We start from the raw sequence: 27,141 nt of genomic DNA, 5'->3' as shown, positions 1-27,141 counted from the left end.
TGCCTTAAACAGAGGTCACGCACACAGAGACCAAAACAAAACCTACACTTTTATTTTTTATTATTATTTTAAGATATCTTTAGATATTTCACGTCATCTTTAATGTCAAGTGCACCTCACATGACCGAGGACTCGCCATAAACCTTGCCCTGCCGGCCCCGCGGAGCCCTATTCCCTGAAAAAAACACTCCTTGCATCATCCCCTAGATCTCTACATTAACACCACGTCATTTGCCAGCCCCTTATTACACAAAAAGAGCAGTTTTTAGAGGCTGAACCCCAATAAAAAGAGGGAGGGGGGAGCGCCTCAGCGCTGAGGGGGCCGAGGCGGGAAGCACTGAGGCGGGAAAACCTCCCTCCCCCCCCTACCCCGCAACGGCCTCCCGCGAGGCGTGCGCGCGCGACGCCTGCGCGGCGCCGTGACGCAGCGGTTGCCGCGGCAACGCCCCGCCCCCTGCTCCCGCCGCCCCGCTCCCCCCTCCCCGCCCGGTTCCCCCCCCCCCCCCCTTTTCCCCTCCCCTCCCCTCCCCGTCCCGGTGCGGCGCGGAGCGGCCGGGAGGCGCCCGGTGCCGTGAGCGGGAGGCGCCGCCATGGTGCTCATCAAGGAATAGTGAGTGCGGGCAGCTCCTTCTCCCCGTCTTCCCTTCCTCCGTTGTGGCCTCCGGTCACCCAGCGGTGTCTCTGAGGAGCGGCGGAGCTTGGGGGGGGGGGGGAAAGGCCCGGCCGGGCCTCGGTGTCGGTGTGGGAGGGAAGGACGGGCACGGGGGGCGCTGTGTGAAGGTCGCGGAGGCGGCCGTGAGGTGAGGGAGCCCCCCCCCGGGAACCGGAGGCCACAAGCGGGGACCGGCCTCCCGGTGCTGCTCCCCCGGGCCCGGCGGCCTGCGGAGCCTCACGGGGAGGGGGGGGGCGGTTTGGGGCCCGGTGCCCCCCTCCCCCTCCTCTTTTTGGCCTTCCCGACCCTTCAGCACCGGCTGTGCACCGGGGTACGGGTGTCCCCCCACCCGGGGGAGCCTGCCTGGACCGGGAGAGGGGCTGCTAGGGCAGGGGGTTGGGGTTTTCCTCACAGGGACGCAGCGGTGGCAGGGATCCTGCCCCCATCTAAATGACAACCTCGGTGTTTTATCGCCCTTGTCCTTTCCTTTAGCGGTGTGATTTCTAGCTAGGAACTCAGCGAGGACTTCAGTGTGCCGGAGAGCTCCGAAATATGTCTCGGTGCTCAGCCCTCACCTTGGAGTTGGTCGCCGTTGCTGTGGGGTTGTTCTGCCCGACAGGGACGGGGTGGAAGGCAGGCTGCAAGCAGGCTGGCGGATCCGTCCCAGCTGTGTGTAACTATTAGTCACACCGCTGTGCCCAAGTCTTTTGTTCGGCGCCTTTCTGCCTGCTAACGTGGTGTGCTCTTTTGGACCGGTGCACTTTGGTTAGGTGGCTTGGAGCTGGGCGCACCGCTGCACGGCTCTTCCGTCAGCTCTCAAGGCTTGGATGTTCAGTTTACATTTGGTTTTCCTACGTGCATCCTGTCCTTTTAAACTTCTTCTGACTGATAGAAAACACTTTTTTTTTTTTTTTCCCCTCTTCTTTTCTTGTGCTCTGATCCCAATGACAAAGTGGGTTTTCAGGTCTTCTCTCAGACACATTTACCTACATGACAGTGTCCTCCTTGTAGCAATTGCTTTGTCAGATCATGGATGTGCTTTGGATCTAAGTATTAAAACTCTGAGGAAGGTTGTGCTGATCCTTGTAGTTGTCTTTAAGCTTGAATAACTTCCCCCCCCCCAATCTTTAAACCCGTGCCATTTTTATCCAACAATAGGGGTGTAGAATTTAAGAGCTGGTCACTGTAACACAGAGGCACTGTTACCTTCTGTAGCGCTAAACTGGATAGCAAACAGAAGCATTGGCTGAGCACTTAGTTTCAGATGCATGAAAAGCTAATTAATTTGTTCTTCTATAACATCTATTTCATTGAGATTTCCCTATTAATTTAGTTGGTTAATGTACTTTGCTTCTTACAGCACCTGTCTGGTTTATTTCTATTCAAATTCACGTATGTTTCCTGCTTTTCCTTTCGAGTTTGTTGCCCTGTACTGCAGTAAAGCCCACTTGCCAGTGAGCTATGCTACCTACAGAGCATCATGTAAAGATGGGAACATCGGTACTTTAAATTGTCAGCCTTCTGAGTTTAAAGTCAATTTTGAGAAGGATCACTTCCAAAAGTCATTTTGCTTGCTATTATCATTTAGCTCACCAAATCAGTATACCTACTGGTCTTATATGCTGCTTATTCCTGAAAGAAAATGTGGAGTAGACATTAAGACAAAGGTTAAAAAAGCAGAATTACTGAATTTCTTTCTTTTTACAGGCTTCCATTTATTTTTTCAGAAGGGTCACCAAACCCTTTGAGTCTTGTTAGCTATATTGTCCTGTTCCTCTTCTCTCCTTTCTGTCTCTGTTAAGATGTCCTCATGTGGCTCTAAGGACAGTCAAGGTTGCCACTGTCCATTAAAAACTTGTGCATTGACTTTGGACTTCTTGGGATTCCCAACTGGTTCCAACAGTTGCACATTCTGAGTTGTCACTGTTGGTTTCGGTATTAATCATCCTTGACGTTGTATGTAAAAGTCACCCATCTTGCACGCTGTTGGGGGACTCTTGTGTTCTAGGAAGCAGTTATTTAAGGCGTATGGGAACAACTTTTTTTGGCGTGACCTGGATAGTCAAAGTCATTCTGTTGCCTGTGTTTAGTTCTGGTTGTCCCAGCACTGCAGTCAGGTACCTTGCTGCCTGCCTGCCGCTGTAGGTGGCAGAAATACAAGCGAGTTGTAGCTGTGCGCCCTCTGAGCAGATTGTTCTTCCACCGCTGTGACCCCTCGTCACATCCTCCCTACTAAATCAAATGGCTATTATTATGTGCTCCGTAGGTATTTTAGGAGATATTACAGATATAGAGCAATATAACAAAAAGTCTGTATCACACCTTTTATTCTCAGACAATCTGCATCATCTGTCTTTTCTGTGCAGCTTCTTTCACTGGTGGTTATGCAGTGATAGCTTTAAAGTTTTCCTTTGGTGTCCTATCACTCTTTCAGACTTATCTTTCATTTCTACCTATCCGTACTCTGGATAAGCTGCATGGTTGGGTTTTGTGCGTGGGTGAGAGGGTTGTTGCATTTTGATTTTGGTTTTCTTTGTCTCTTTGGTTGGTTTCAGTTGCAAAGTTTGTAAGTGCTGGTTAAGATCTTGCATGCTTGCACGCTTTCCCTATTTTGATTTAAACTGCATCGGAAGACCTTGAGGAGAATCTGAGTATAGAGAGTCGCTTCCCTTTCCTGTGAAGTGACGATAATGACACTGACCTTCTCTGCAGCTGTACTTCCCTTTGCTGTCATTCGAGGCATATTTTAATCTAGGAGGAATCTTAAACGTTCTTTATCATTTTCAGGCCTTTGATGTGGCAGGCAACCACATCATATAATTTCTCATCGTTTGGTCAAGTTCTGTCCCAAATTTAGGTGTCTTTGTTCCTGTTGCTGCTCCTGGGAAGCTTTTCCTCTGGATGCTCTTGAGTAGTTTTCCCTCCTCCTTCTTTATTGCTTGATGGCCTATAAATGTTAGTCATCCCCCGCGTTCTTTGTTTGCTAGGCTAAACAAACTGTAAACTGTTTAACTTTTGTGTTTGTTTCTCTGTTCGTGAACATCAAGCTGTAAGGTAATATTCAGATCCAGTGCCTTCCAGTTTCTTAAATAGAATTTCATTAGCTTATATTAATCTTTTTATGCCAGGTTTTCTAAAAGACAATTTTTGCACTCCATTCCAAAGCCAATGTTTCTTCCCTGTTACTTGGTTTTTTATCTTTGCTTATTTATCATCCTGTCCCTCTTTTTGTTCAACTGTAGTTTTATCCAGTTAACTAAGCTAATATTGTGTTTGGTGAGGTGGTCTACCTGTGGAGAACCATTCTCCATTTTTCTTTCCTCCCTTATGTACAGAATACCATACTGAATTGGACTAAAGGTCCTCTTCAGTCTTGCTTTCTAGCAGATATTTTTAGGAAACGATGTATAAATAGGGAGTAGAATGATTGTTCTTCAGTGGATCCTTCCAGTAAGTGGCATGTGAACTTCCATGAATTGATCAAAACCCATTTTAAAATTGCTTCTCGTCTTTGGCAAGGAATCCCATAACTTAAGTACACATGATGTAAACAAGTACCCTTGATTGGTTTAAAAACCTGCTACCTAATGATCGTTGTTGCGTCCTGGGTTGTTCTGTTGTAAGACACAGTCATTGTTCCTTCTCCATTCACTCTTCAGCACCATTCATACTCTATAACGCTCTACCATACCTTCCCCCTTCCGCTGTCCTTTCTTCCACCATGAAAAACCGAGTTAACTACATCTCAGGTAATCTTTTTTGCCCTCCTTTTGTTCAGTGTCCTCTTTGAGGTGAGGCGACTGGAACTATTTGTGTGCAGTATTCAAGGTGCTGATGCACGAGAGATTGCAGTGGTGTAGCCGTCATTTATTTTTTTGTGTAAATATTGTGTTCCAGTTTTTGCTGTTTTATTTATTTTTGAACTGGCACTGAACTGATGTTTTCAGATGTTTTTCCGTAACAGCACCAAGGTTTATGTTGGTGATAGCTAGTTTGGGGCTGTTACCCTGTGTGTTTGGAGAAAATGAGTGCTTATAATGCATTATTCGGCTTCTGTTGATGCTGAACTTCATCTGCAGTTCTCAGTAGCTTTTTCTGCAGTTCTTTGCAGACAGCGTTAAGCATTGCTGTCATAAATAATATTGCATAATCTGTAAACTTTTGTGTCTCTTACAGCTTGTTCTTGTGGTATCTTGCTGGTAACATTCCTCTAGTGTAGGAGAAAGCTTCAGTTTTCACCAGTAGTGCTTTTCTGAAAATCAGTTTAGTCATAATAAGGACTTTCTTTTTATCCCATTATATCCACATTTCTTTGAGACTAGTTCTGAAAGAAATGGGATTTCTTCTACCCACAGCAGCCCTATCCATTTCATATCTGTGTATTGCTTTGGTTTCCTGTTTCAACATCATCCTTACTGAAAGCAGAAGTTGAACACAAATCTAGTTTTGGGGAAACACGTAATATTTTGAAGTGCCTTAACATGCATGCATCGTTTTCAGCTTTAAATTCAAGTTCATTCTTGTCTTTTCAAAAAATCTCTGGTCTGGAGAGCAAAAACTGCCAAAGTCACAGTCAGTTGGTTCGACGAGGCATTCAGGAAACCACAAGTGACTCAGATATGGAAATGGCAACACCTTCTTTTGCAGTCAGCTCTGAGAAAGCCTTCCATATACTTCTCTATTTAGTGCTGCTTCCTACGGGATGGGATGTATAAACAAGTCTTGCAGTGACTTGTAACTATGACAAATCGGCACCAAGTTGTTGAAGCACATAGCAACGCTCTGCACCAACTTGACGGGAAATAAGATGTGACTATTGAAAGGATGTAGTGAGAAGGAACACGCAACTATTTTGATTCTGTGTGGGTTTGTAGGGTGGCAAGATATTTCCACTAGTTTTGGTATAGGATTGCAATTACGCTATATCATGTATAGATTCTCCTTGAGGCTATTACATAAGTAGTCTTGGAAGTAAAGAGTAAGTGCTAGGAATGCTAGGGCTAGGTGGATGCTGGAGAAATGGGGGAGAGGAGAGCTGAGCAGTCATCGCTGGGAGGAGTGTGCCATCTCAGTGTTGCAGCTGCGTTTGTTAACTTTCTGTTTCTGTGTTCTCTTTCAGCCGCGTTATCCTGCCTGTGTCTGTGGAGGAGGTAAGTCCTTTTCTTGTTGCTTCCTTTCTTTAGGACTGTAAATAAACTTGTGATCAAAGCAATTTGAACAAAAACTGGAAAATGCAAGAGACAGGTATAGCTGTCTCCAGGACCTGTGTGTGTTCTTACTCTTTCACGGTCGCTTTGGCCAAACAATTTCATTTCTTTAAGCCTGCGGGTACTGATACTCTCTCCTATAAAGTACTTTCAGATGTGTTGATAACAAGTGTTGACTTGTCAGACTGTTCGAAAGTGTAGTTTCCTTTTGATTAATACCATTGTTCTTTTTTTCTTTCTTTTTTTAACATGAAGAGGAAGTCTTAATACAAATTTAAATCGCCCTGTGTTTTCCTAGAACTCCTTTTTTGCTCTTTGTCTACGAGTGTAAAGCAATTTTTTTTGTTTTGTGAGGGTGGTATAGCAAAAGAAAGATTGTATATCTACTACTTAGCAGTTTTTAAGGCTATCTTACCTAGATCTCGCAGAAAGAAAGCTTTCTTGTTCTGTAGGTAAAGCTCTAATCGAAAGGAGAAATGTAGTTTATAAAGGAGGTGGTGATCTGTGTCACCAAACTGGCCACAGAGCAGCTGTGCGGTCTGAGCTGATTCCTGTTCTTTTCTCTGGGAGTTGCAGCTTACCTTTCCTTCCTCCCTTTTTTGTCACTGCTTCCCCTTGTGCACTGAGCACTACTCCTGTAGAGTATCTGCCTATGAAAGTATTTTTTTTCTTTTTTTGAGTTTTCATACTAGCAATGTAGATGAGAAATTGAAATGGTAAGAGTCTACAGCGCTTCTGTAGTAGAGTCCTGCTGTGTGTACTTTTTTGGTTACGATCCTTGGCTGTAAGCCTTTGGTTTGAGCTCTGATCAAGAGCTTGTCCTAACTCTTAGGAAGAGGTGCAATAACAGAACTCAGTTTTGTTTCCCCGATTATAGCGTCTACTGTGGCACAGAGAGTGGTAAGATGGATCAGTGCTCTTTTAAGCATATTCCTTTGATAACGCCGTACTCTTTTCAGAGAACACACTTTGGAACTTGGTGTAGTGTATTTCTGCAGCCAGGAGGCTGGCTAGTAAAAAGGAAAACAATGTCGAAGCTGAGTTCCTCGTTCCTGTGGACCAGTCTGCTGTGACAGGCATCACACACTGATGGCAACCTAGTCTTCTCACCAAAGAGTAGTTTTATGTCTATGTGCTGTCTTGGTGCAGGAATGAGTCTGGTAATACCTGATGTCTGTTCCTTACTCCTTACCTGTAGCTTATATGCTTTCTGAACGAATCCGTTTCAAGCAATTTTAGCAGAAGTTCGACTAAAGTGTTACGAGTAGGTATATTTGGGTCTTTTATGATGCCTGAATGCTACTTGCGTGAGGAAGTTCTTGACAAAGAAGGGACTAACACGATAAACTGTAGCATGTAAGCAAGGGATGCAAACTTGCAAATGACAGAGGAAGTGTTTGAGAAAGCAGCGGGTAAATGGTAAGGTGCTCCAGAGCTCAAGAAATGGAAGACTTTAGCCTAAACAGCAGCAGCCCTAGCTCACAGGGGTATGCCTCTAAGTATTGAGCTGTGTAAATAGAAAGTCAACGCATCAGTCTACAGATTGTTTCTTTGAGGGGGTTAGATTGGATGGAACCCAGCACAGGATTTTTCCGAGTTCTGTGATACTAGGATTAAACTTCATCCAGTTAAAGCGAGTCCTTTGCTATGCTCTTTTCCCTCCCTGACTGGCTGTTCAGTGCCAGGCGTGTTTTCAGCCTTGCGTGTAGGCTGCCTGGGTGGAAAGTTGAGGTTTCAGGCAGTACATAAACCTGTCCATCTCTAGCAACCTCCTCGTTTGAGGATGCCCTGGGGTCATCTGTTTAAGACAATGTATTCCTTTCTTTCCTCTGGATCCGCAGAGTTCCGGAGAGTTGAGTAACCTAGTGAGAAGACTGTAAAGTGAAGTGCAAATAAACACCATTAGAAGAGAAGGAATGAAAATGCTAGAGAGAGCACCTTAACGTGCTTGGGTGTGGAAGGACCGCCGACTTGACCAAACCCGATTTCTCCCCAGACTTGTGTATTTGTTACCATGTTCCCTGCATGATGCGCCTTTTCTAGGACAGGATGTTCTTATGTGACTTGTAGGCTAGGTTTCAGGAAACAGTTCCCTAAGCAGAAAGAGTTCTTATATCCACTTGTCTTTGCTTAAACACTTACGTGCTATGGTAGTGTTTTAAAGGCATGCTTAAGAAAGGTTATTTTCGTATTGAGTGGAAGGATGACTACTGCTCTGGGTTTGTGTATTGCTTTATCTTCCTGCCTCTGCAGAGAGATGCTGATGCATCTGTGCATCACTTGGTCACTGCACTGTTGTCTGTACAAAACAGCTGCTACAACTTCATTGCTTTCAAGGATTTCCTTGCTCACGAAACTCTAAACAGGGCTCTGGAGACTTGACGTAGCTCTTCGCTGTGTAGCTGCTCATTAAGCATCTCTGACTAGGAAGAGGACTTCTGGTTTCACTGTAATAGCTTAGGAATTTCTGCTTGAAAGACTGAAAAGTTCACTCCCGAAAGACTGAAAAGTTCACTCCTTCAGCATGCAAATTGTTTCTGAAAGTATGGTGCCAGTGCATAAGAGAGAGTGAAAACAGTTGTGTCTCTGAGGCATTGTAAGAGGGCCGAGGCAGTCTCCTGTGTTGTCCTGTGATGTGCCAGGGATTCTCTGCTGAGTCCCCTCACCTCTGATAAGTGCAGCTTAACAAAGAGTAAGGAATTCAAGAGAAAACCAGTGATCAGGAAGATAGTGGGGAGACTTTACTTAGTAAATTTGGAGCTCGACACCAAACAGTTAGCCAAGTAACTGCTAAGATGGGAACAAACAGTGGAGGAAAGGCCCTGGTGATGACTAAAACTTGAAAGCTGGGATGTAGGAGGTAGACCACAGCAAACTGTCTTCTGCTAGGAAACTCTGCCAAAATCTGGTCCTGCTTAAGTGCAGGCTGCGAGCTGCACTCCTGTGTTCTATACATTCTTACACTACAGGGAGCAAAAAAGTTAAATACCTTGTTGTCTCTTAGGTCTAAACTTTACTCCTGTGCTCTCTGACCAACATCACGTTGCACAGTGCCAACTTTGAGAGCGTGGTCTTGAGCTGCTGTGTGGGTGTCTCGCCAGCTGCCACTTTGAAATGCTGGTATGGATTAGAGCTGTGTGTACACATTCTGTGCTGCCTCTTTGTTCCTCTCACATGGGAAGGAGCTTGCCAAACACAAAAGGCTCTTATTTATTAATTGCGTTCAAAGCCGCTTTCAGGAAAGTAACTGTTCTTGAAGGTGGCTACGTTGGGATCAGGCCTTCTGAATGAAATTTGGTGTAATGAAGGTATGCTGTCCTGCTGTATAAAGGGGTGACTGCCACGGTAGATAAGGTTTTCGGGAGCTCTCACAGCTGCGAGGATAGGCCTGTCTGATGCTCTGGACTTCATGGAGCCAGAATCCATTTCCCTGTTAATTTTCACAGGCAGATGTTACGGGATTTGTTCATTAGGACAGTTTTGTCCGGGCCCTTTCCTCTTTTATCAATGTGATTAATGGATCAGAAATAACAGCAAAGATTAAATGTTGAAGATGCCAAACCAAAGGGCTTATCCTCTTAGTGTCTGAACTTTGACCCACGTGTTTAAAAGGGAGCAGGAATGAATGAGAGACTGTTAGTAAGAGGAATTAGTTTGTACCCCTGGAGACCTGTCCTGAGACCTGCTGCAAAGCAGTCAAGGCCAGTCTGCCCCTCTGGTGCTGTTGTTGCCAAACTCTTACTTATGTTCTGTTCTGTACGAGTGTACGTGGGGCTTTCACTCTACTAAATCAACTTGCTTCTAAGGTTTCACAACTCTCATGTTTTGCTCTTCTGGCGGAAGGCGAGTGTTCTGTTTTGTTTGGGTCATCTGTGGGGAGTCATAAGGAAAGCAATGTGGTGTTTGAAATGTCAGAAGGCAGAGAGTTGCACCGCAGTCCAAAATCCAGACTGAAACCCAATCCGCTGGTGACAGCGCAGGAACTGTCCAGCCAAGCGAGGGGTGCTTCTTTCACCTGGGCCAGGACCTTCTGGACACATCCAGCTGAGCTTTGCTCTTAGCTAGGAGGAGGTGCTCTGTGGATTGCTTTTTCTATAGATAGCTTTTATTAGATGGATGAGTGGCCTCCCTCCCTCCCAGCTGACTACCTGCCAGACTTGCTGTGCCTCTGTGGTGAACTTGAGGCTGTACAGAGCACTTGGTTAAGTCCCTCTGGTGTGCTTTTTGCCCTGCCCCAGATTAACTGAGGCCAGGACAGCTGGCCTTTCACCTTTGGCATATTCTATTCAATGTTAGAAATGCAGTCTGTGTTACCTTCGGATGGTGCACAACACTGCAAAACTTGGGCTCTGTTTTTGTTTTGGATGCTCTGACAACAAAATACAACCACTGTAGAAGTCTTCCTTCAATGCCGAAGACGTGCCAGCCTAGTGAAATATTTCTGGGTTGTCAGCTCTGAGCAGTTTTCCAGCTCTCAGCACTTTTCCAGCCTGGGTTTCCATGTAAGGAGCGTTAAGAGCTATTCCTGATTCTGGTGTGCAGCCCTGTGCTGGAGAGCAGGAGAAAGGCCTAAGCAGCGTTCCATTCCCTTGTAGTTATGTTCTCAGGTTTGGTTTGGTTTTTTAGTCACTGTACTTCTGATGTCTAACTCTTTTTGGATTACCCTTTCAGACAGCCTCTCTGTAGTGCCTTTGGCATCAGTTGTTTTGGTCAATTTCATTTCTGGAAACAGTTGTATCAGTTATTTTTTAAACACTTCCTTTTGACCTTTTGCTTTAACTTCATTCTCAAACCTTGTCTGCTCACCTAACTTTTTTTCAAAGAGGTCTGCATGATTTTTTTTCATGTCATCATGTTTCTTTCGAGCTCTGCATCCTCTTCTTTAGCTAGAAGCATGAGTGTATTGATCTTTGCATCTTCTGCAGATGAGAGAATGTTCTCTCGTGTACACATTCTTGATTTTCCTCTTCTCTTTCCTGTGAAACATTGGGATGCTTCTTCTGAAAAAGATTGTCTAGCATGAAGTAGTTTGAGTGATTCCTGAGAATTAATACTGCCAAGACAGTGTCTGTAAGAGACTTAAAAATGATCTTAAAGGTAAGAATTTGACTGTGTTGAAATCCTGTGCGCTCCCTGTTAGTGGTGTAATGCTTATGGCTAACAGGAAGTGTGACAGAAAAAAATAACCCCAAACAAAACAAACAAAGATAGTAGGAAAAATAACAGGGGGTGCAGTGGCAGCAAGGACCAGGTGGTTATCTATGACACTAGTTGATTCAGTTATTTCATTAGATAAAGTTTTCAGAATGGGTTTGGTTATATGAAGTAAAACATCGTTTGGGGTTGGAATAAAGACTGTTCAGAAGGGAGATAAGGCACGATTGTGGACGCCCTCACAGAACAGACTTTGAACTAGGTTCAGAAGGGAAATGGATGTTCAGTGAAGAGAAATGACTTGATGTGATTATAATGTCAATTTTGGCAAGAGAGGTTTAAGGGTGATAGTATATGTCATAAAGGCCAAGAAAAAGTAATTTCTCTATATTCAGCTTTAGAGTTAGCAGCATTTCATTGGAAAGCCTGCTGGTGCAAATAACCTCTTCACTTGAAGCTTCCTAACTTAGTTGTTTTGAATTGCACTTGGGGGATGCTCAACTCTGCTGGGCTTCTAAGCTGTGCACATCTAACAGATATATTTTGGAGTGGTTAAATTAGGTGGTACAAGTGCCCTTTATCTTCGGTCTCTCTTCTTCAGTTCTTCCCTACCTTCCCTTGTACAGTCCATTTTGTCAAAAAACTTGGAAAGAAGAAGTGGAATTCTTTGGGATTCTTCTGGATAAATTAACATGTTTATTAATTCAGGACTGGCAGCGTGTTACCCTCCATTTGACGTAAACAATAGGTACACCTGTGTGCCAAGAGTGGAAACAAAGAATGGATTTTACTACTGTATGCCTGAGGGCTCCTGGATTTTCTTTAAATGTTTTCCTTCCTGGCTCTCCTTTCATCCATTTTACTTTCTCTTGAATTTGTGGTGGTTTTGAGCTTGAGATTTAAGGGGTAAAGGTAACTGTCTTATTGGCAGTGCTTTTCTCCTAACTACCACTCTAGCTTTTTATACCAAAATGAAATTAAATGAGCTACTTATCTGGACACACAAGTGGATGTCCTTTTCCCTGACGGCTTCTTCTGATTATTATAAATTCTGCTAAATTACAGCTATCACAATAATGTGTCTTTAACTTCTTTAGTATCAAGTGGGACAGCTGTACTCTGTGGCAGAAGCCAGTAAAAATGAAACTGGTGGAGGTGAAGGAGTGGAGGTTCTGGTGAATGAACCCTACGAAAGAGATGGAGAGCGTGGGCAGTACACACACAAGATCTACCACTTACAGAGGTATGTGAAACATCTTATTCCCAGAGGCAGGCAGGGTTAAAAGGCAAGAGGAACTGGAGGAAGACGGAATGGGATTGCCCCTACTGTGTAAATCACAGGTTATGTAAAGGCTGAGGGATGTGGAGGTAAGATGGAGCATAAGCGCAGCAGGCATACGGCACAGCTGGAAGTGAGCATCACTGAACACCCACCTGCTCCTGTAGGTGTGGCTCTTGTCCCAAGAAAATCTGGCTCTGTGTTTTTCAAAGCAAATGTAATTCCATTACCTGGTATTTTGATACTTGAATTTGACTGAAGATCAAAAGGCTTCCTCCACTTCAACCTGTGTTCAGCCTCTGTATTTTTTCCTTTTTTTCCCACCTCTCTTTTGTTATGTAAAGAAGGTTTAGATTAGACTGACCAATTCATCAGTCTCTGGAAGTCCATAGCAGTGTGGGGAGGAGAACCCCACCAGTTCCACCAATGTGCAGGTCCCTAGGGTCTGTGTTTCAGGTGATTTTCTGTCTGGCTCAGGGTTTGGGCCAGAACTCTTCTTACGTGCAATTCTCATCAGTACTTTTCTTCCTATTTCCAAATTCTGCAGCAAAGTGCCAACGTTTGTGAGGATGCTGGCCCCTGAAGGAGCTCTGAATATACATGAGAAAGCATGGAACGCTTATCCCTACTGCAGAACTGGTGAGCGTGTGGGGAAGGGCTGTGGACTGCTGGCTTTTTGGTCTCTCTTTGTGGTTTGGTGGGTTGGATGGGTGAAGGAAAGAGGCAAGCAGTAGAGAAACTGTTTCAGCTTTTAGTTTTCTATTCTCTAAGCCCTTTCTGTGGTCAGGAAAAGCAAAACATAGGGCTGCGGAGTTGAAAGAAACATCCTTTCCTGATGTGCTGCTAATGAATGGCAGTGTGTGTACTGTCGGTTCAGTATTGGAACAGAACAAACCAAGAAAGGGATGTCAGTTCTCCTAAAGGAACAACTGTGCAACACTAGTGAAATGGATGGATGAGGAACACTTTTTTATGTACTCCAGTGCAGCATAGCCTGGTGGAATAAAAATGGAAGATGCAAAGGGGGAAGAGGGGAGACCTTGGTTGTCTCTCTTTGTAGTGCAGTTTGATGTGAGCAAGTGTTAAGTGGTTGATACTTGTTCCCTTGTGGGATCTAAGGTTAGTGAAGGTTGAATTGTCAATGCTACAGTTGCTTTTGGGATGGAGGCTTGACACAGACATCCAAATATCATCCAACAAGTGTGAAGTGAATCCGTTTGTAAACTGGGGAGGCCCTGGAAGCTGTGCAAAGTGGTGAAATAGTGTCAAACCCATTTTCTACTGCAGTGTTTAATGTTTTATTTACTCACTGAAGCTATCAGCCACAATCTTTCACCACTACTGTTTTTCGGGTCTGTGTTGCAGTAGGCCCTGCAACTTTGATTTTGCCTCCACACTTGTGTCATATTTTTATCTGTCTCTTTTGTTTGTATCTTTGAAGGACACATTTTCTGCTATTTGGCAGAGGTACAATTGCTATGGGAACTGTAAACTTAAAAATTCCAACTGTTCTTGAAACTCAGTATAGAAAGATGTATTTTTCAGCCACATAGGAGAATTTTAAATGAAGTGTTTTAAAAGAAAGAAAAAGCTTTGCAGTGGGGGAGGATAACATTACTTCAGTATGTGAAATTACCTACAGCAATGTAGTGGAATGGATGTTGCAAATACAAAGTTCAGTTACTGCCATCAACTGCAGAGTAAGTTTTTAATGTGTCACATAATTCCATATGTTGAAGCAAAGTTATTTACAACCCAGCTGTCTCACTTTTATGCCGTTTTCTTACTGCATATTACTGAACTTAGCTAGTAAATGTCTAATTTATTTCCATGCTAAGTACACTGAACTGGTTTAAACTCAGACAGGTCTTTTATTAATTCTTTAAATTGTGGAAACAGATCTAAGTTGGCTCCAGTAGATTCTGTTAGACGTAACACCTGGCTATATCCTCCTTGTCATCTTCTTCAATTTCTGAAACAAAGATAGGGAGTTAGTGTGTTTTCTCACTCTTAGCTGCTTATTCTTCAATTATATGCTGCTAATATTCTTCTTAAGTGGAAAAAACATGATACCAAAATGAAATACAAGACTTCCCAGCCCAGTTGACAAAAACTTCAGGTTTTGGTATGCTAGAAATGATGGCATAACAAATGAATAAATAAATAAATAAATACTTAACTATAATAAACACCAATGTAATAGGAGATAGAAAGTGCATTGTTGTGGGGGTTGCAGCAGAAGGCAGTTTTTATGCGGAGGCTGAAAAATCTGTTTAGAGAATCTGCCAGCCTGACATGAATCAAGAAGAGCTCAGAAATGTTGCCGAAACCTTCACTTGCTAGTACTGGGCAGGAGGGAAGAACCCGTGTGTGTGCTGTAGGCTGCCTTTGGCATTATCATTTTACTTTGAGATGCGTTCAGGTGTTTAGGTCGTAGTCTTGGATGGCCTTGTGTGAATCTTTGCGCAACACAAAATGCCATGCTGCCTTACAGCAGTTGGCATGGCTTTCAGTCTGCTCACTAGACTTTGAAACTTAAGGGACGGGGATGCATTAAGAGCTAAACCTGGTTTGGCTGTGTAGGAATTAGTGGTACTTCTGCCTGTACCCTCCTGTACTGAGGTAGTAGTATTAGTGTGCTGCTCTCTGGAGCACTGCTTACTTGCATGCCAGCCATTACGTAGAGCCTTTTGAGTTTTAATAAAACTGTACTTTCCATTAATTGTGCATTATAGTATTTATTTTTATTTTTTAATATACAAGATGGTCATCCTCACATTTTGCTATATGGCCTCTGAAAAGCGCAATTATTACTTTACTATGCATATTATATAATGTTATCAAACCGGTGCTGTAGATTGAGGGAGCTTAAATACCTGTCTTATAACTTCCTGCAATTCTGCACACTATTTGTGCTGTAGTGAGTAGTTTTTATGTATTTTGTATGGAAGCCCTGCTTTGCTCCTTTGTGAGTGTGAACTGTAAAATGAGATTGTTGTTGTAGACATTTATAACTTCTACAGTAAAAATGAAGTGAGGATTGCCTGATAGTTATAACCGTGGGATGGTGCCAAGGAGAACAGTCTTCGTGGTTCTCTCCTGCAGTCCAACTTAGATATTAATGTCACTTAAATGCTTTTCAGAAAAGCAATTTGGTATGTGTTCCACTCTTCTGGGTGTCAGCATGAGGTGCCTGTGGCCAAATGTCAAGAAATTGAAAAGTTATTACTGCAGCTGAAACGTGTAGGAGTTGCTGCTATGGCACCTCAAGTTCAGGCCCTAATTTGTAGCAAGCTGAGCATCTAAGTTTTAATGGACACCTCTAAAGAGATTAGTTTGTTCACTCTACAAATGAGAAATCTTCCCTATAGATGAGAAACTAGGAAGGTGAATGGACCTGTTCTAAAGCAGCTGCTAATTATGGTGCATAGTCATGGAAAAGCAGCTTGTCACTGGAAGGTGGGAAGGCTCTGGCTTATAATTACTGCTGCTTTATTCAGTATTTATGTGGACTAGCAGGAACGAAACTCTTTCTTGCAGGAAAGAATGAAGTGTTCTTTGAGATTAAATTCAGCCTTTTAAAAATTAGCCTCAGCTCTGCTTGCTTATTCTCTCCCCCTGCCCCAATACGTCAATCTAAATAATTAGCCTTCTGTAAAATGCAGTTTTCAGAGTGCTAGGGTTTTAGAGCAGCCCAAGGCCCAGCCATAGGCAATTAAGAGAGTTGGATGTGTAAGATAAGTGATAATGGACGGTACTGTCTGCAGGATGTTGGGTTGGAAAATCACAAGTTGTAATGGTATCTTTAAAACAAAATTACTTCTTAGTAAAGACCTCATGTTAGACTTCAGAACACACCAGCAAAGTTCAACTCTAGCTTCCAGACATCATTATTCTTAGAGTAGCATTGCTAATGTACTCAGATGGCTTGGGTAGAACAGATGCTGACTGTTAAAGGATCTTCAATTTCTTTTCTGTGTTGAATAATTGAGCCTTACTATCCAGGGAGTTTAGTTACCGTGAGCAGTAGAGATGCGGAGGGTCTGGTTACTGCATGCAGGAGTGATGAGGTCTGCACTGGCCTGAAATCCAGCATGCGTTCGCCTCAGAACTGTGGAGACGTTTCTTATCTGCAAGCTGAGAAAGGATTGGTAAAATGCTGTCAGCTGAATAAACTTATTCCATCTTCTCATCCAGCTGGCTGGAGTCCAGAGAGCAGAAGTGGCAGTACATAATTAATTGCTGCTCCTCTGGGTTTCTCCAAGTCTGAGAATTTCCAGAGGAGAAGGGGGCGAAGTTAGCTAATTTTTATGGACTTCTGGTTTTGTTTTTTCTTCAGTAGTATCAGCAGCTCCCTGGGAAGCTGAAGCTTTCCCTGTTTTGCTGATAGTGGGAGGGGGGTGATGGATGCTGTACATTTTTTTCACTAAAGTATCGTATCTCTTTCTTTTCATGTATTGATTTCTTGGACCAGTTATTACAGTAAGTATTATTTTTTACTGACGATCCATGGAAGCATGTGTAATGTCTGAAATGAAGCATTCTGGGTATAAGAAGCTCTTTAGCTTGAGCTAAGGGCACTTTATCTCTTGTTGTGGTAAGATCATGTAGATAAAACCCCCTTAACATCTGTGGCATATCCACAAACACTTTATTTATAACTATGGACAGGGATCTTTCTTTACTGCAGTAATGCTCAGCTTTACACATGGGAATGTCCCATTGCCCAAATAAACTGATTGAAAGAAAGCTAGCTCGTAACATTACGTCCCTCTGAGTAATGTGTCTTCTGAATTTGATATTTCCTTTTTTACATGCTGAGTGTTTCACTGGCCTGTATTTTCGTTTCTGCTCCCTTGAGGGAGGATAGGGTTACTTCTGGAAGTCCTTTTCTACTCACAGTAATTATGAGAAATGGAAAGTTTTTTGCTTGCTTGGCAGAACCGTGCTTCTAGTCCCTTCCCTTCCCAGTGTCAAAAAGCTCTCAACACATCAGTTTAATATTGTTGTTCGTTTGAAGAGTACTCAGTGCTAGAACAATATTCTCTTTGAAAAGGCAATTTCTGCCTAGTTAACATGTTACCCCTTCTAAACTATTTAGAGTGGCAGACATTCTCCTTTAAAGAAAAAGCTACAAATATATAGGGGGAAAACTGCAAATGCTTCACTAAAGCAATGGAACTTAAGTGGTTTTCACCAAACAGCTTGTGATTTATTTGATCTTACGTATTTGTTGATCAAAAAACTTTCCTAAAAACAAGATGTGTTTATAGCTAAATATGGCATTCCCTAAGTCAAACCCCAGTCAAGTTTTAACACTGTGAGTTGTCTTTCCCACTGCTTATCTAGGTAATAATCAGACAAGTTAAATATCCAAAGAATAACAAGAAGCTTTATTTTTATGACAGAACGAATATATGAAGGATGACTTCCTGATCAAAATCGAAACCTGGCATAAATCAGATCTTGGAACACAAGAAAATGTAAGTACTTGTGTCATGTATTTTATTCATCTCTTTAATGTCACAATGCTGCTTTCCTTGCTAGCTTAGAGAGTTGCTGTGCAGAACTGTCTGTTTGCAGTGTTCCTGGATTTGAAGTGCTTCTTGTGCTAGCAAGGCAGGGACTCCTTCCCATTGGCTTCTCTTATATGCTGAATAAAATTGTCGCCAACCACTTGTTCTGTGTGAACACCTTTGCTTCTTTTAAAAGATCTTATATTGTGTTTGCACTATGATGTGTTCTCTGTGTGCGAGCAGTGGGTCCATGTATCTCCGTCTGGTTTTTACTGTCTTAGAATGGGAGTGTTCTCTATTTGAATCAGTTACTTTGGGCTTGTACTTTCACTGCAGGTTCATAAACTGGAGCCAGATGTATGGAAGAACGTAGAAGCTATTTATATAGACATTGCTGACCGGACTCAAGTACTTCCCAAGGTAGGGTAGGTGGGTAAGAGCTCCCTAGTTTGGGAGGCCTTGTGCTAAGAGAGGGATCATGTACGAACTTTGTTCACAGAGATGGTCACAGGTAACAGGACAAGTAAGAGGAAGGAGAGAGGAGGAAAGGCATTCCTTAAAAGTGTTTAAGCAAGCTAGAGGAAGAGCACTTTTGAAAGCGTTGTCAAGATTCTGTAAAATGTGTTGCTTAGCCTTACAGTACATGTAACAGTGTACTATGCGTAGCTTTACAGCACTGTGGCTGATTATAGTGCTTGAATAACAAGAAATGACCCTGCCTTTCCCATGCTGCATCTTGTTTAAATTGCCTCTTTTTTGAAACTGACCCATGGCTTCAAGCTGGTGTCTTTTGAAATCATGTAGCTAATACTTTGTTCTAAGAAAGACTACAGTTACAATAAGAAGCTAAGGGATGTTCCTGTACTTTACTAAAAAAAAAAAAAAAAAGCTATATAAAAATGGAATGTTGTTTGAGTTTCCCTACTTTGTATTTCTGATCAAGTTTGACCAAGGCTAACTTACCTCTTCACAAACTTGACCTTGGGCATTAAGACAGATCTAGTCTTTATTTTAGCTTTTCTTTCCAATAAAGATGAATTGGTAGGACATGAGTGGCATCTGATTTCTAATAGATTAGGCAGGTGCTAAGGTATACCTGCAAATAGAAATTGCTCTGAATTAAGTGCTGTCAGAGAGCAAGCAGAATCCACCTGGAGCAGAAGTCTTCCAAAGAAGATTCTGCTGGTTTATCACTTCTGGCATTGAACTGATGATGATCTGAGTTTGTTCCCATTTTAATTGAAATGGGGGTAGAAGTCGAGTACACCCCCTGGTCTTAATCCAGTGTAGATGAAGGGGATGCTGCAAATTGTTTGCTATGTGATAGGAGGCATAACTAATGCCTCCTTCTTTTTGGTGATAGTTGTGAGTTTGATTGTGCTTGTCATCTAGCGTGCTATATATGAGCATCATTCTTATATGGTGCTGTGAAAAATACTAGATACCACAGCTCCAGAGAGCATAGCTATTTTCTGCAGCAGCTATCAAAGAACAAGTGGTCACAGGAAACCTATAAGGAGAGTTTACCAGTCTTCTGATAGTGTTACCCCAAAGGAGTCCTTACAAAGGTTGTATTGGTTTGTTACAACTTCTTCACATAGGTCTAGGACACAGCACGGGGGGGGGGAGAAATATGCTTCCTTGAAGAGTGCCTGACCTAATGTTGAAGTTTGAAAACAGTAGCTCTTGAGAAAGCAGTTAGAGGTTAGTCTTTGCCCACCAGAAAAATACATCTTGTGTGACAGTGAGCAGCTGCATAAGAGTAGGATAATATGTATTTAATCTTGTGTGCCTATCCAATAGGATTACAAGGCAGAAGAAGATCCAGCAAAATTTAAATCTGTCAAGACTGGACGTGGACCTCTGGGTCCCAACTGGAAGGTATGTTTTGACTTCAGGATCCATATCAGTTTGCGTGACTGAAGTATAGATACTGGGGCTTGGGGCCACAGATATGCTTGTAACACATCTAGATTGACTTGTATGTAGAAATGCAGAACGCAGCTGACGATCTGTTCTGAAGTTAGAGGAAGTGAAAAAGTTTGGTACAAAGAGATAGAATGAGTTCTAAGAAATTGCCAGAGCTGTCTGGTGTTCAGTCCAAGAGCTCACCCAAGAGAATTCAAGGATGAAAAACGTGAGTTATGAGCAGCAGTGTTTAACCTTTCACTTAAATCCTTGGAATCTGAAAACTCTAGATGGGCAAATATGATACCAGTCTTTAAGAGGGACTTTGGATGGGATCTGGGAAGCTGTAAGTGTGCAAGTCTCATCTCTAGTGGGCAAACATCGTAGTAGCTGAGGCATATATGTTCTGCTTGGGAAGAGTGTATATGGCTTCTGTAACAAAAAGTGGGAAAGTCTGCTTTACCAACCTTGTGGAGTTTTTTAAAGGCTCAGTGATTGTATGGATGACCCAACTGATACAATCTACGTGGATTTCCAAAAGGTTTTAGATAGGGACATTATCAAAAGACTTGAAAGGAAACTAAGTAGCTGCATCATAATGGTGAAGATCCTGAAAGACATACATTTAATGGAGAAAAAATGGTGATCAGAGGAAAGGAAGTAGTGGTCCCCTCTCAAAATGGAGGGAGGTCCACCTGTGGAGGTAACCAGCGTTTACTTTCATCATGCTCTTAGATGCCCTGGAAAAGAGGTGAGCAAAGGTGTGACAAAACTTTTATTAATAAAAGATAGTCAAGGTGTAAAGATGTAAGATGATTGTGAGCAATTGTAGAAAGATGGTTGACTGAAGGAGCTGCCTTCCTGGGAACATTTAACCTGAGTCCTGAGTGAATATCTTTATATCTTTGCAGAAGGAGCTGGGGAAACAAACAGAATGTCCATACATGTGTGCTTACAAACTGGTAACAGTCAAGTTCAAGTGGTGGGGTCTGCAAAATAAGGTTGAGAACTTTATACAGAAGGTAAGTGAGCTGTTTGTTGGAGGAAGATGTAGAAATAAGGCGTGTTTTTGCTTTTACACCTCAACTCGTTCTTAGAGTGTATCCTGCACGGAGATACTAATTTGAAACCCAGTCATGTCACCTCAGGCAATATTGTCAGGGGTTATGCCCAGTATACTGCAGTCACTTAAAGCTGGATTCAATTTGCTGCTAATCCAAGAGTAGGACTGGTTGGTGGTTATGTGAATTGGTTATTCAGCTGTTGTAGGTTTTTAATGTATGCAGGTAAAACAACTCAGTTTTGCTTCGGTTAATAGGTTAGCTTGAGAATTGAAGTTGTTTGGTAGTTAATTTGTGAGTGATGAAATGTTGCATATATGCTAGGGATATTTTGCTCAGTGGCAAGACAGATGTTTTTGTGGGGAGAGTTACAGCTTCAGTTATCTGATCTTAATCAGCTGAGGATCTTTCTGGCAAGTCCTAGAGCTCTAGACATCTTTTGCTTTTCTCAGTCTGCTGCTTGAAGAACCAGTGTTTAAAAAAAAAATAGGCAGATGGTTGGAAACTTAAAATATGAATAACTGGTATCCTGAAAAGAACTTTTTCTGTGGCAGAGTTTGTAACCCATAAACTGCAGCAGAATGCTAGACATGGGAGTTAGAATGTGCAGTTTTCTAACCAGTGTCAAGCTCAGAAAATGCCTATGACTTCAGATCATAGCGATTCCTCAGCAGTTAATATTGATAAACTATAGTACTGCTTCTGCAAAAGCAAGACTGGTGATATAATCTAGAGAGAGCTCTAAGAGGGAATGACCATGCTGCTGCAAGATTTCTAATATCTGTAACAAAAGCGCTGAACAAAGCAGTGTCTTGAATCCCTTTTTCTTCACGAGTGTCTCTTCAGCTGCACATTGGCTTCAAAGTAGTTAAGCTGTCTTTGAGACCAAGTTATCAGATGTGAAACCATAATTGGTAAAACTGAAATGTCCTTCCTTAATGAGAACTTTCCAAGAGTCATTATATACTTCTGTCTAATAACGACCTTGTCTAGCTTATCTCCTATAAAAGGGGAATAAATTTCTCCTAACTTGGAGGATCTTGTGCACATTACTTACCTCTGCTGAAAGATTTTCAGTTGTGGAAAACAAGTTTTGGCTTATTTTTCCTTAGGTCGCTGTGAAAGGGAAAAGCGAAGTGGGTGCATGTGAACCCTAATCTTTTTTTTTTTTTTCTGCAAGTCAAGGATTACTTAAAAATATTTTATTCAGTTTCCTTTTTTTGTGCTCCTTCAGGCCAACTATCTTCTAAGTAAACCAAACCTAGAGTGCTTTATTCAATCAGAACAATACCCTCAAATCAAAGGAGATGACTAAAGCATTCACTAATTCTTTCAATGCACTGTTCCATCTGCTGCTGAGGGTTGGAAAAATAGTGTTTCTCTCAGGATTCAAGGCTTTAGGTATTCTGTTAAAATAAAAAAAAATAAAAATGATCTAGCTCCAGTCTCCAATTATGGTGGCTATATAGAAAGGTAGGTTAGGGAGCTGGTTCTTCAGTGTACACATCTCTGAAAGTTGTTATGATCTGGTTAGATACTTACTAATTATGCTGTGAATAAACTTGCATGTGTGTTTTATTCCTACTCCTTTTGCAGCAAGAAAAGCGTCTCTTTACAAACTTCCATCGGCAGCTCTTTTGCTGGCTTGATAAGTGGGTTGATCTGACTATGGAGGACATTCGTAGGATGGAGGACGAGACGAAGAGACAGCTGGATGAGGTCAGTGGAAAAGCAGGGCAGGTGTGGGTTGTGTGAGAAACTGTTTCTATCCAGTACAGCAGAGAGGAAAAGACTGCTGCATTGTCATAGCATAGTGTGTATTGTCCTCCTTTGAATGATTGGCTATGACTCAATTGTGCTGGCGTCTCCTTCTAATCATTATGGACTTTTTCTTGTATTTGTTATTGAGCCAATAAACATACTGACCCACAGGTAATGAGGGTGTGAGGGTCAGTGATTCATTTATCACTTTAATACCTTCTTTTAGGTTTTACCTAAATCCAAATGGTACAATCTTTAATGAGTACAATGTTCCATGATTTGTGTCCTGCACTGCCCCCTTCCCTTCTTTCAAGCCTTAAGGTATTTCGTTATAGTTTCATGTACGTTCTGCCCTTTGGATAGTGATTCCAGATCCCTTGCAGATGTTCAGCTTAAGAGAAAATAGTGCCTAGATGTGCATATTCGCAAAAACTGTTTTGTGATGCTAAGATATAAACAGTCTTACATAAAGTAGGGTAGCTTAACATGTTCCACATCGGTAAATTTTGAGATAACATCATGTGAGAATGAATATTTGAATAGTGTTTCCTCTTTCAGATGAGAGAAAAAGATCCAGTGAAAGGAATGTCAGCTGCAGATGACTAACATGACTTCTTCCTTGTGCACTGTAGGTATCAAGAGAGTTTTACAAAACTCTATATTGCTCTATTTAGGGAAAAAAATGGTTAAGAAAGCTTATGGCGGTCAGATATGTGAGATTGATTATTTTGATAATAAACCTGTTTCCTTGACAGGTTGACAAGTGAATTTACTCTTTTGTTTCAGAATTATTCTAAATCAGTGTTTGAGTGATGAGCATATGAAATAAGTGTTACAACATTTTGTAGATTTACTGATGTTATTTTTTCTGTAATGCATGTGTACTTTCCATGACCTGCAGAGAAACTTTTGTCAATCCAGGAAGGATAAGTTGGGCCTGCAAATACTTGGAATACATTCAGAAATTGCAAATACATTTGGAATGTATTTCTGGCATTGTTTGCTAATGGTATTTACTAACGGGCCAGGGCCTGGAGCAACGCTTGCACGTTGCAAGGGAAGAAGCAGCAATGACCATTTTTAATTTTTTGACTTGTTTTTCAAGTATTTCATTGTGGATGATAACACATAAGCAGTGCTTAGAGCGTTGAGTCTTATTCTGTTGAGGAACAGAAGTATTAGGGAAGAAAGGGAGGAGGAGGAAGGGATTGCCCTTTTATGTAGAGAAGAGAAGCCCAAGTTACTGGCTGCATTTCTAGAACAGTAAAATGCCATCCTAGCTATCCTTGGAAAGAGCAGGGTGGGGAAGAACCACAGTCTTTACCAGAGTGGGACTGTTAGCCTCTGCTTGTGCTCTGTTACCTGCTGGTTGTTTGGTGGTAAGTGGGGAGCACAAGGAGATGTATGTATGCCATCCTTCTGAAATCCACTAGGTATGTTTTAATCTTTTAATGTAACTTTAACCATTTTTGTTTCCTCCTCTTTCACATTTATTCTAGTTCTTAGAGAAGGGATTTGGTGGTCTACTCAACTGTACTTTAGCCTCTGGACTTGTTAGATTACTCAAGTTGAAATGTTTGCCAGTTTCAGGCTGTGTTGGAAATTCTACTCTGAATTGGTGCTGAAATATGATGCAGTGGTTTATTGCCATTGTCTGAACTGGTGACAGTGTCTCACATTTGCTTTATGAAGGTTCAGTCTGACGCTTCTTGTGGGACACTTCACTTCATAGTGGTTCTAAAATGTTTTCCTGTTGTCTCTTTACTTCAGTTTGCAAGACAGTCAATCAGGAAGGCCTGGGGAATCCACACTCTTGACTGACGGACCATCTCTGGATCAAGCCTTTCTATATCCAATCGGCAGGCGATTTTAAATCTCCCATAGCTAATTCTAGATGCCCTTTAATATTGTGAGCAAATAGACCGTCTGGTACTAAGCACTCCAATGTTAGCACGTATATGAAGGAGGTAGCTCCTTGGAGACGTGTGACTTAGAGATCGCTGTATTTACGACTCCTCCCTCCTTTTTTTCATTGTGTTCAGACCAATTTCCATGTGGCCCTGTTTGATTTCCAAGTGACATTTTTAGCTAAAATAGTCTTGTGATGTGGTGACTTAGATTATTTTTTTTATTATTATTATTTTCCAACTGGGATAAACTGCCACCTTTGTTCCTGCTCAGCCCTTCACCATTCTTTGAATGTCTATTTGAAGAGGGAAACTGTCAGCATTTTAGAGTGCAAAACTGTTCCATAAAACTATATGCTCTGACCCTTGCTCCCAGGGTAACAAATTTAATGGCATGTAATCTGAATACATAATCAGGAGTAGCCAGATAGAGTTCTTGGTCTGCGATGAATATATCATGATACGTGGCTTCTGCACGGCATTACTTTGTTCTGTCTTAGCACACAAGAATTAAAGACTGATCAGAAGCTGCACGCGGCATCCCCATGCTAGGGCCTTCAGCACGTAACTGTTGAATTTCAATTTAGTGGTACGTGGTCTCTTTGGCCCATGTAGCTATGTCGTCCTTCAGCTGTGTGTGTCAGTCTTACAAAATCATTCTGAAAAGTTGCTTGACATATGTTGCAACTTCCTGGTTCTTTATTTACTAAGATTTCTTGTAACTTACAAAACTAAAATTCTTTTGACTAATAATAATGTCATTCTCCCTGGACAAATTGGAATGTAGCAAAAAGCTGGTGTACAAGTAAAGTCTTGGTATCTGATTACATTCAGGTGCCTGGGTCGGTGGTTCTGCTCAGCAATAATACTCTTCCCATTGCAAGACAGACTAAAATATCTCCCTTCATGCTGTAGAAAAGCAACTCATTAGAGACCTGTGTTTTTTCTAGGTTATCTTTTGGTTATTATAAATTGCAAAGGATACCGTTAAAAGTTAAGAAGAGCTCTGAGTATTCAATGAACTCAAGTACTTACTGTAACTATCCATATGTTGATATCAGCTTTAGACAATCAAATAACCAGAACAGAATCAAAGAAATGCTGCTTTATTAAATACATATGAGAAAACATGAATTTCTTTGCTTATGTGTAAGGCCCAATACTTGATTTTATTTATTTATTTTCCCGATAGTAATCGCTTTATCTTCCACTTCTGTATTTGGTGGCACTAACATGAAATACTGAATGCCAAACACAGACAGGGGCGTATTGCTGCTTTTGAGGAGTCTTTTTGGCATTCTGTAGTACATCCAACTCCTTCAGCCCTTCACATTCCTGCAAGCAGGAGATCCTGAAATGCCCCTGTGCCGTGCTGAACAAGTATGTGCTGGGGTCTGAACTGTTTTCAGTGTGAGACAAGACGACACGTGTTCTGGAGGGAGAGGATGGCTTTTGGTTTCTGGGGAGGGGGCAGTTTATCCCTTTATTTTTGGTTTGTTATTTTGCCTTACTCATGTCTAAGTGCAATAAGCTCTGAATTGTACCAGTAACTCTGGCAGGCTCTTCTCAGTGACCTCAGACGGTTTTGCGGGGTGGGGAGGGATGAGGGATTTTTAGCAATCTCACCAAACAGAAGTAAAACAAATGTAATGTAAAATAGGTGAAGATACTAAATTTTAATCTGCAAGGATATTCGGGACCAGGATGTTTTATGGCATCTTCTATAGCTGTTCAAGAAGTATTATAGGAGCATAGGCCCCACTTAATAGTTCCTTCAGTTTAAAGCATTTTTAACTAAGAATTTATGCACTGACTTCTGTTCATGTTTGTTGATTACGTGTTGAGGGATTCTTACACTTGAGGACAACCTGAGAATACACAGCACACTTGTTCTTTAAATTTGTGTTACCCAAGAGGCTTTCTATCTGATGACACTAATCGCTGTGGAAGCAGATTGTAACATTCCACCATGCAATCCTTTTTTGATCCTCTGATTTCAGAGAAAGAGCTTTTACACAAAGCTTTCCTGATTAGTGGAAAAACTGGCAAAAAAAACTATGCAGGAACTCCATCCTGAGTACTCCCGCACCCAACCCTCCTTGTCCTTCTTTCCTTCTAATTTAACCCAAAGTGAAAGCATCCCTCAGCCTCGGGATAGACAAACCCTATGAAGACTTTTCAGTCTCAATGTTTGGTTCCTGCTAGTGAGCATAGCAAAGATCATGCAGCATTACCGTTGTTGTATCTTTCATTGGCTTTGGCAAGAACCCCACACCCTGCTGCGTCCCCCAGGGATTATCAGGGGGCTCTTTGTCTGTCCCAAGGTGCCGGTTGGGCCCTGACCCGCTCCCCGATCCACGGCACGTGGTTTGGGTGCTTGGGGACAGGACCCTATCGCCCCCCCCCCCCCACGCTGCACCCCTCTAGGTTCATCCCCGCTGGGCCTCCCCGCCACGTTCTGATCGGTTCATCGTGCTCTTTTTTTCCTTTGGCGACATACTCCGTAGAATGGGTTAGATTATCTCGTCGTTTCTTTCAATGTGAGTTTGTGCCTTTTTTGTCTCCTAATTCTTCCAATACAGGCATATTGGAAACGAAATCTAATAAAATACTAGACAGAGCTTCACGCCCCGGCCTCCTTTGTTCGGGACAGGGTGCATGGCGGTGGTCCTGGTGGGGGTGGTGGTGGCTCAGGT

At 42.3% G+C, this 27,141-nt stretch overlaps 1 protein-coding gene across 1 annotated transcript; it reads left to right on the top strand.

Moving 5' to 3' along the window:
* Positions 1 to 482: 482 nt before the first annotated feature.
* Positions 483 to 27,066, top strand: PITPNA (phosphatidylinositol transfer protein alpha). The gene is made up of 12 exons (XM_040532274.1): positions 483 to 610; positions 5,772 to 5,802; positions 12,111 to 12,256; positions 12,840 to 12,931; positions 16,767 to 16,774; positions 17,701 to 17,775; positions 18,145 to 18,228; positions 19,612 to 19,689; positions 20,628 to 20,738; positions 22,374 to 22,496; positions 23,097 to 23,166; positions 24,309 to 27,066. The coding sequence occupies exons 1-11, from the start codon at positions 591 to 593 to the stop codon at positions 23,142 to 23,144; spliced, it is 816 nt and encodes a 271-aa protein (XP_040388208.1). The 5' UTR covers positions 483 to 590; the 3' UTR covers positions 23,145 to 23,166; positions 24,309 to 27,066.
* Positions 27,067 to 27,141: the final 75 nt, after the last annotated feature.

Source organism: Cygnus olor, chromosome 20, assembly GCF_009769625.2.
Source record: "Cygnus olor isolate bCygOlo1 chromosome 20, bCygOlo1.pri.v2, whole genome shotgun sequence".
Lineage (NCBI taxonomy): Eukaryota > Metazoa > Chordata > Aves > Anseriformes > Anatidae > Cygnus > Cygnus olor.
Note: the sequence above shows the minus strand (reverse complement) of the source record. Positions and strands in the feature narration are given on the sequence as shown.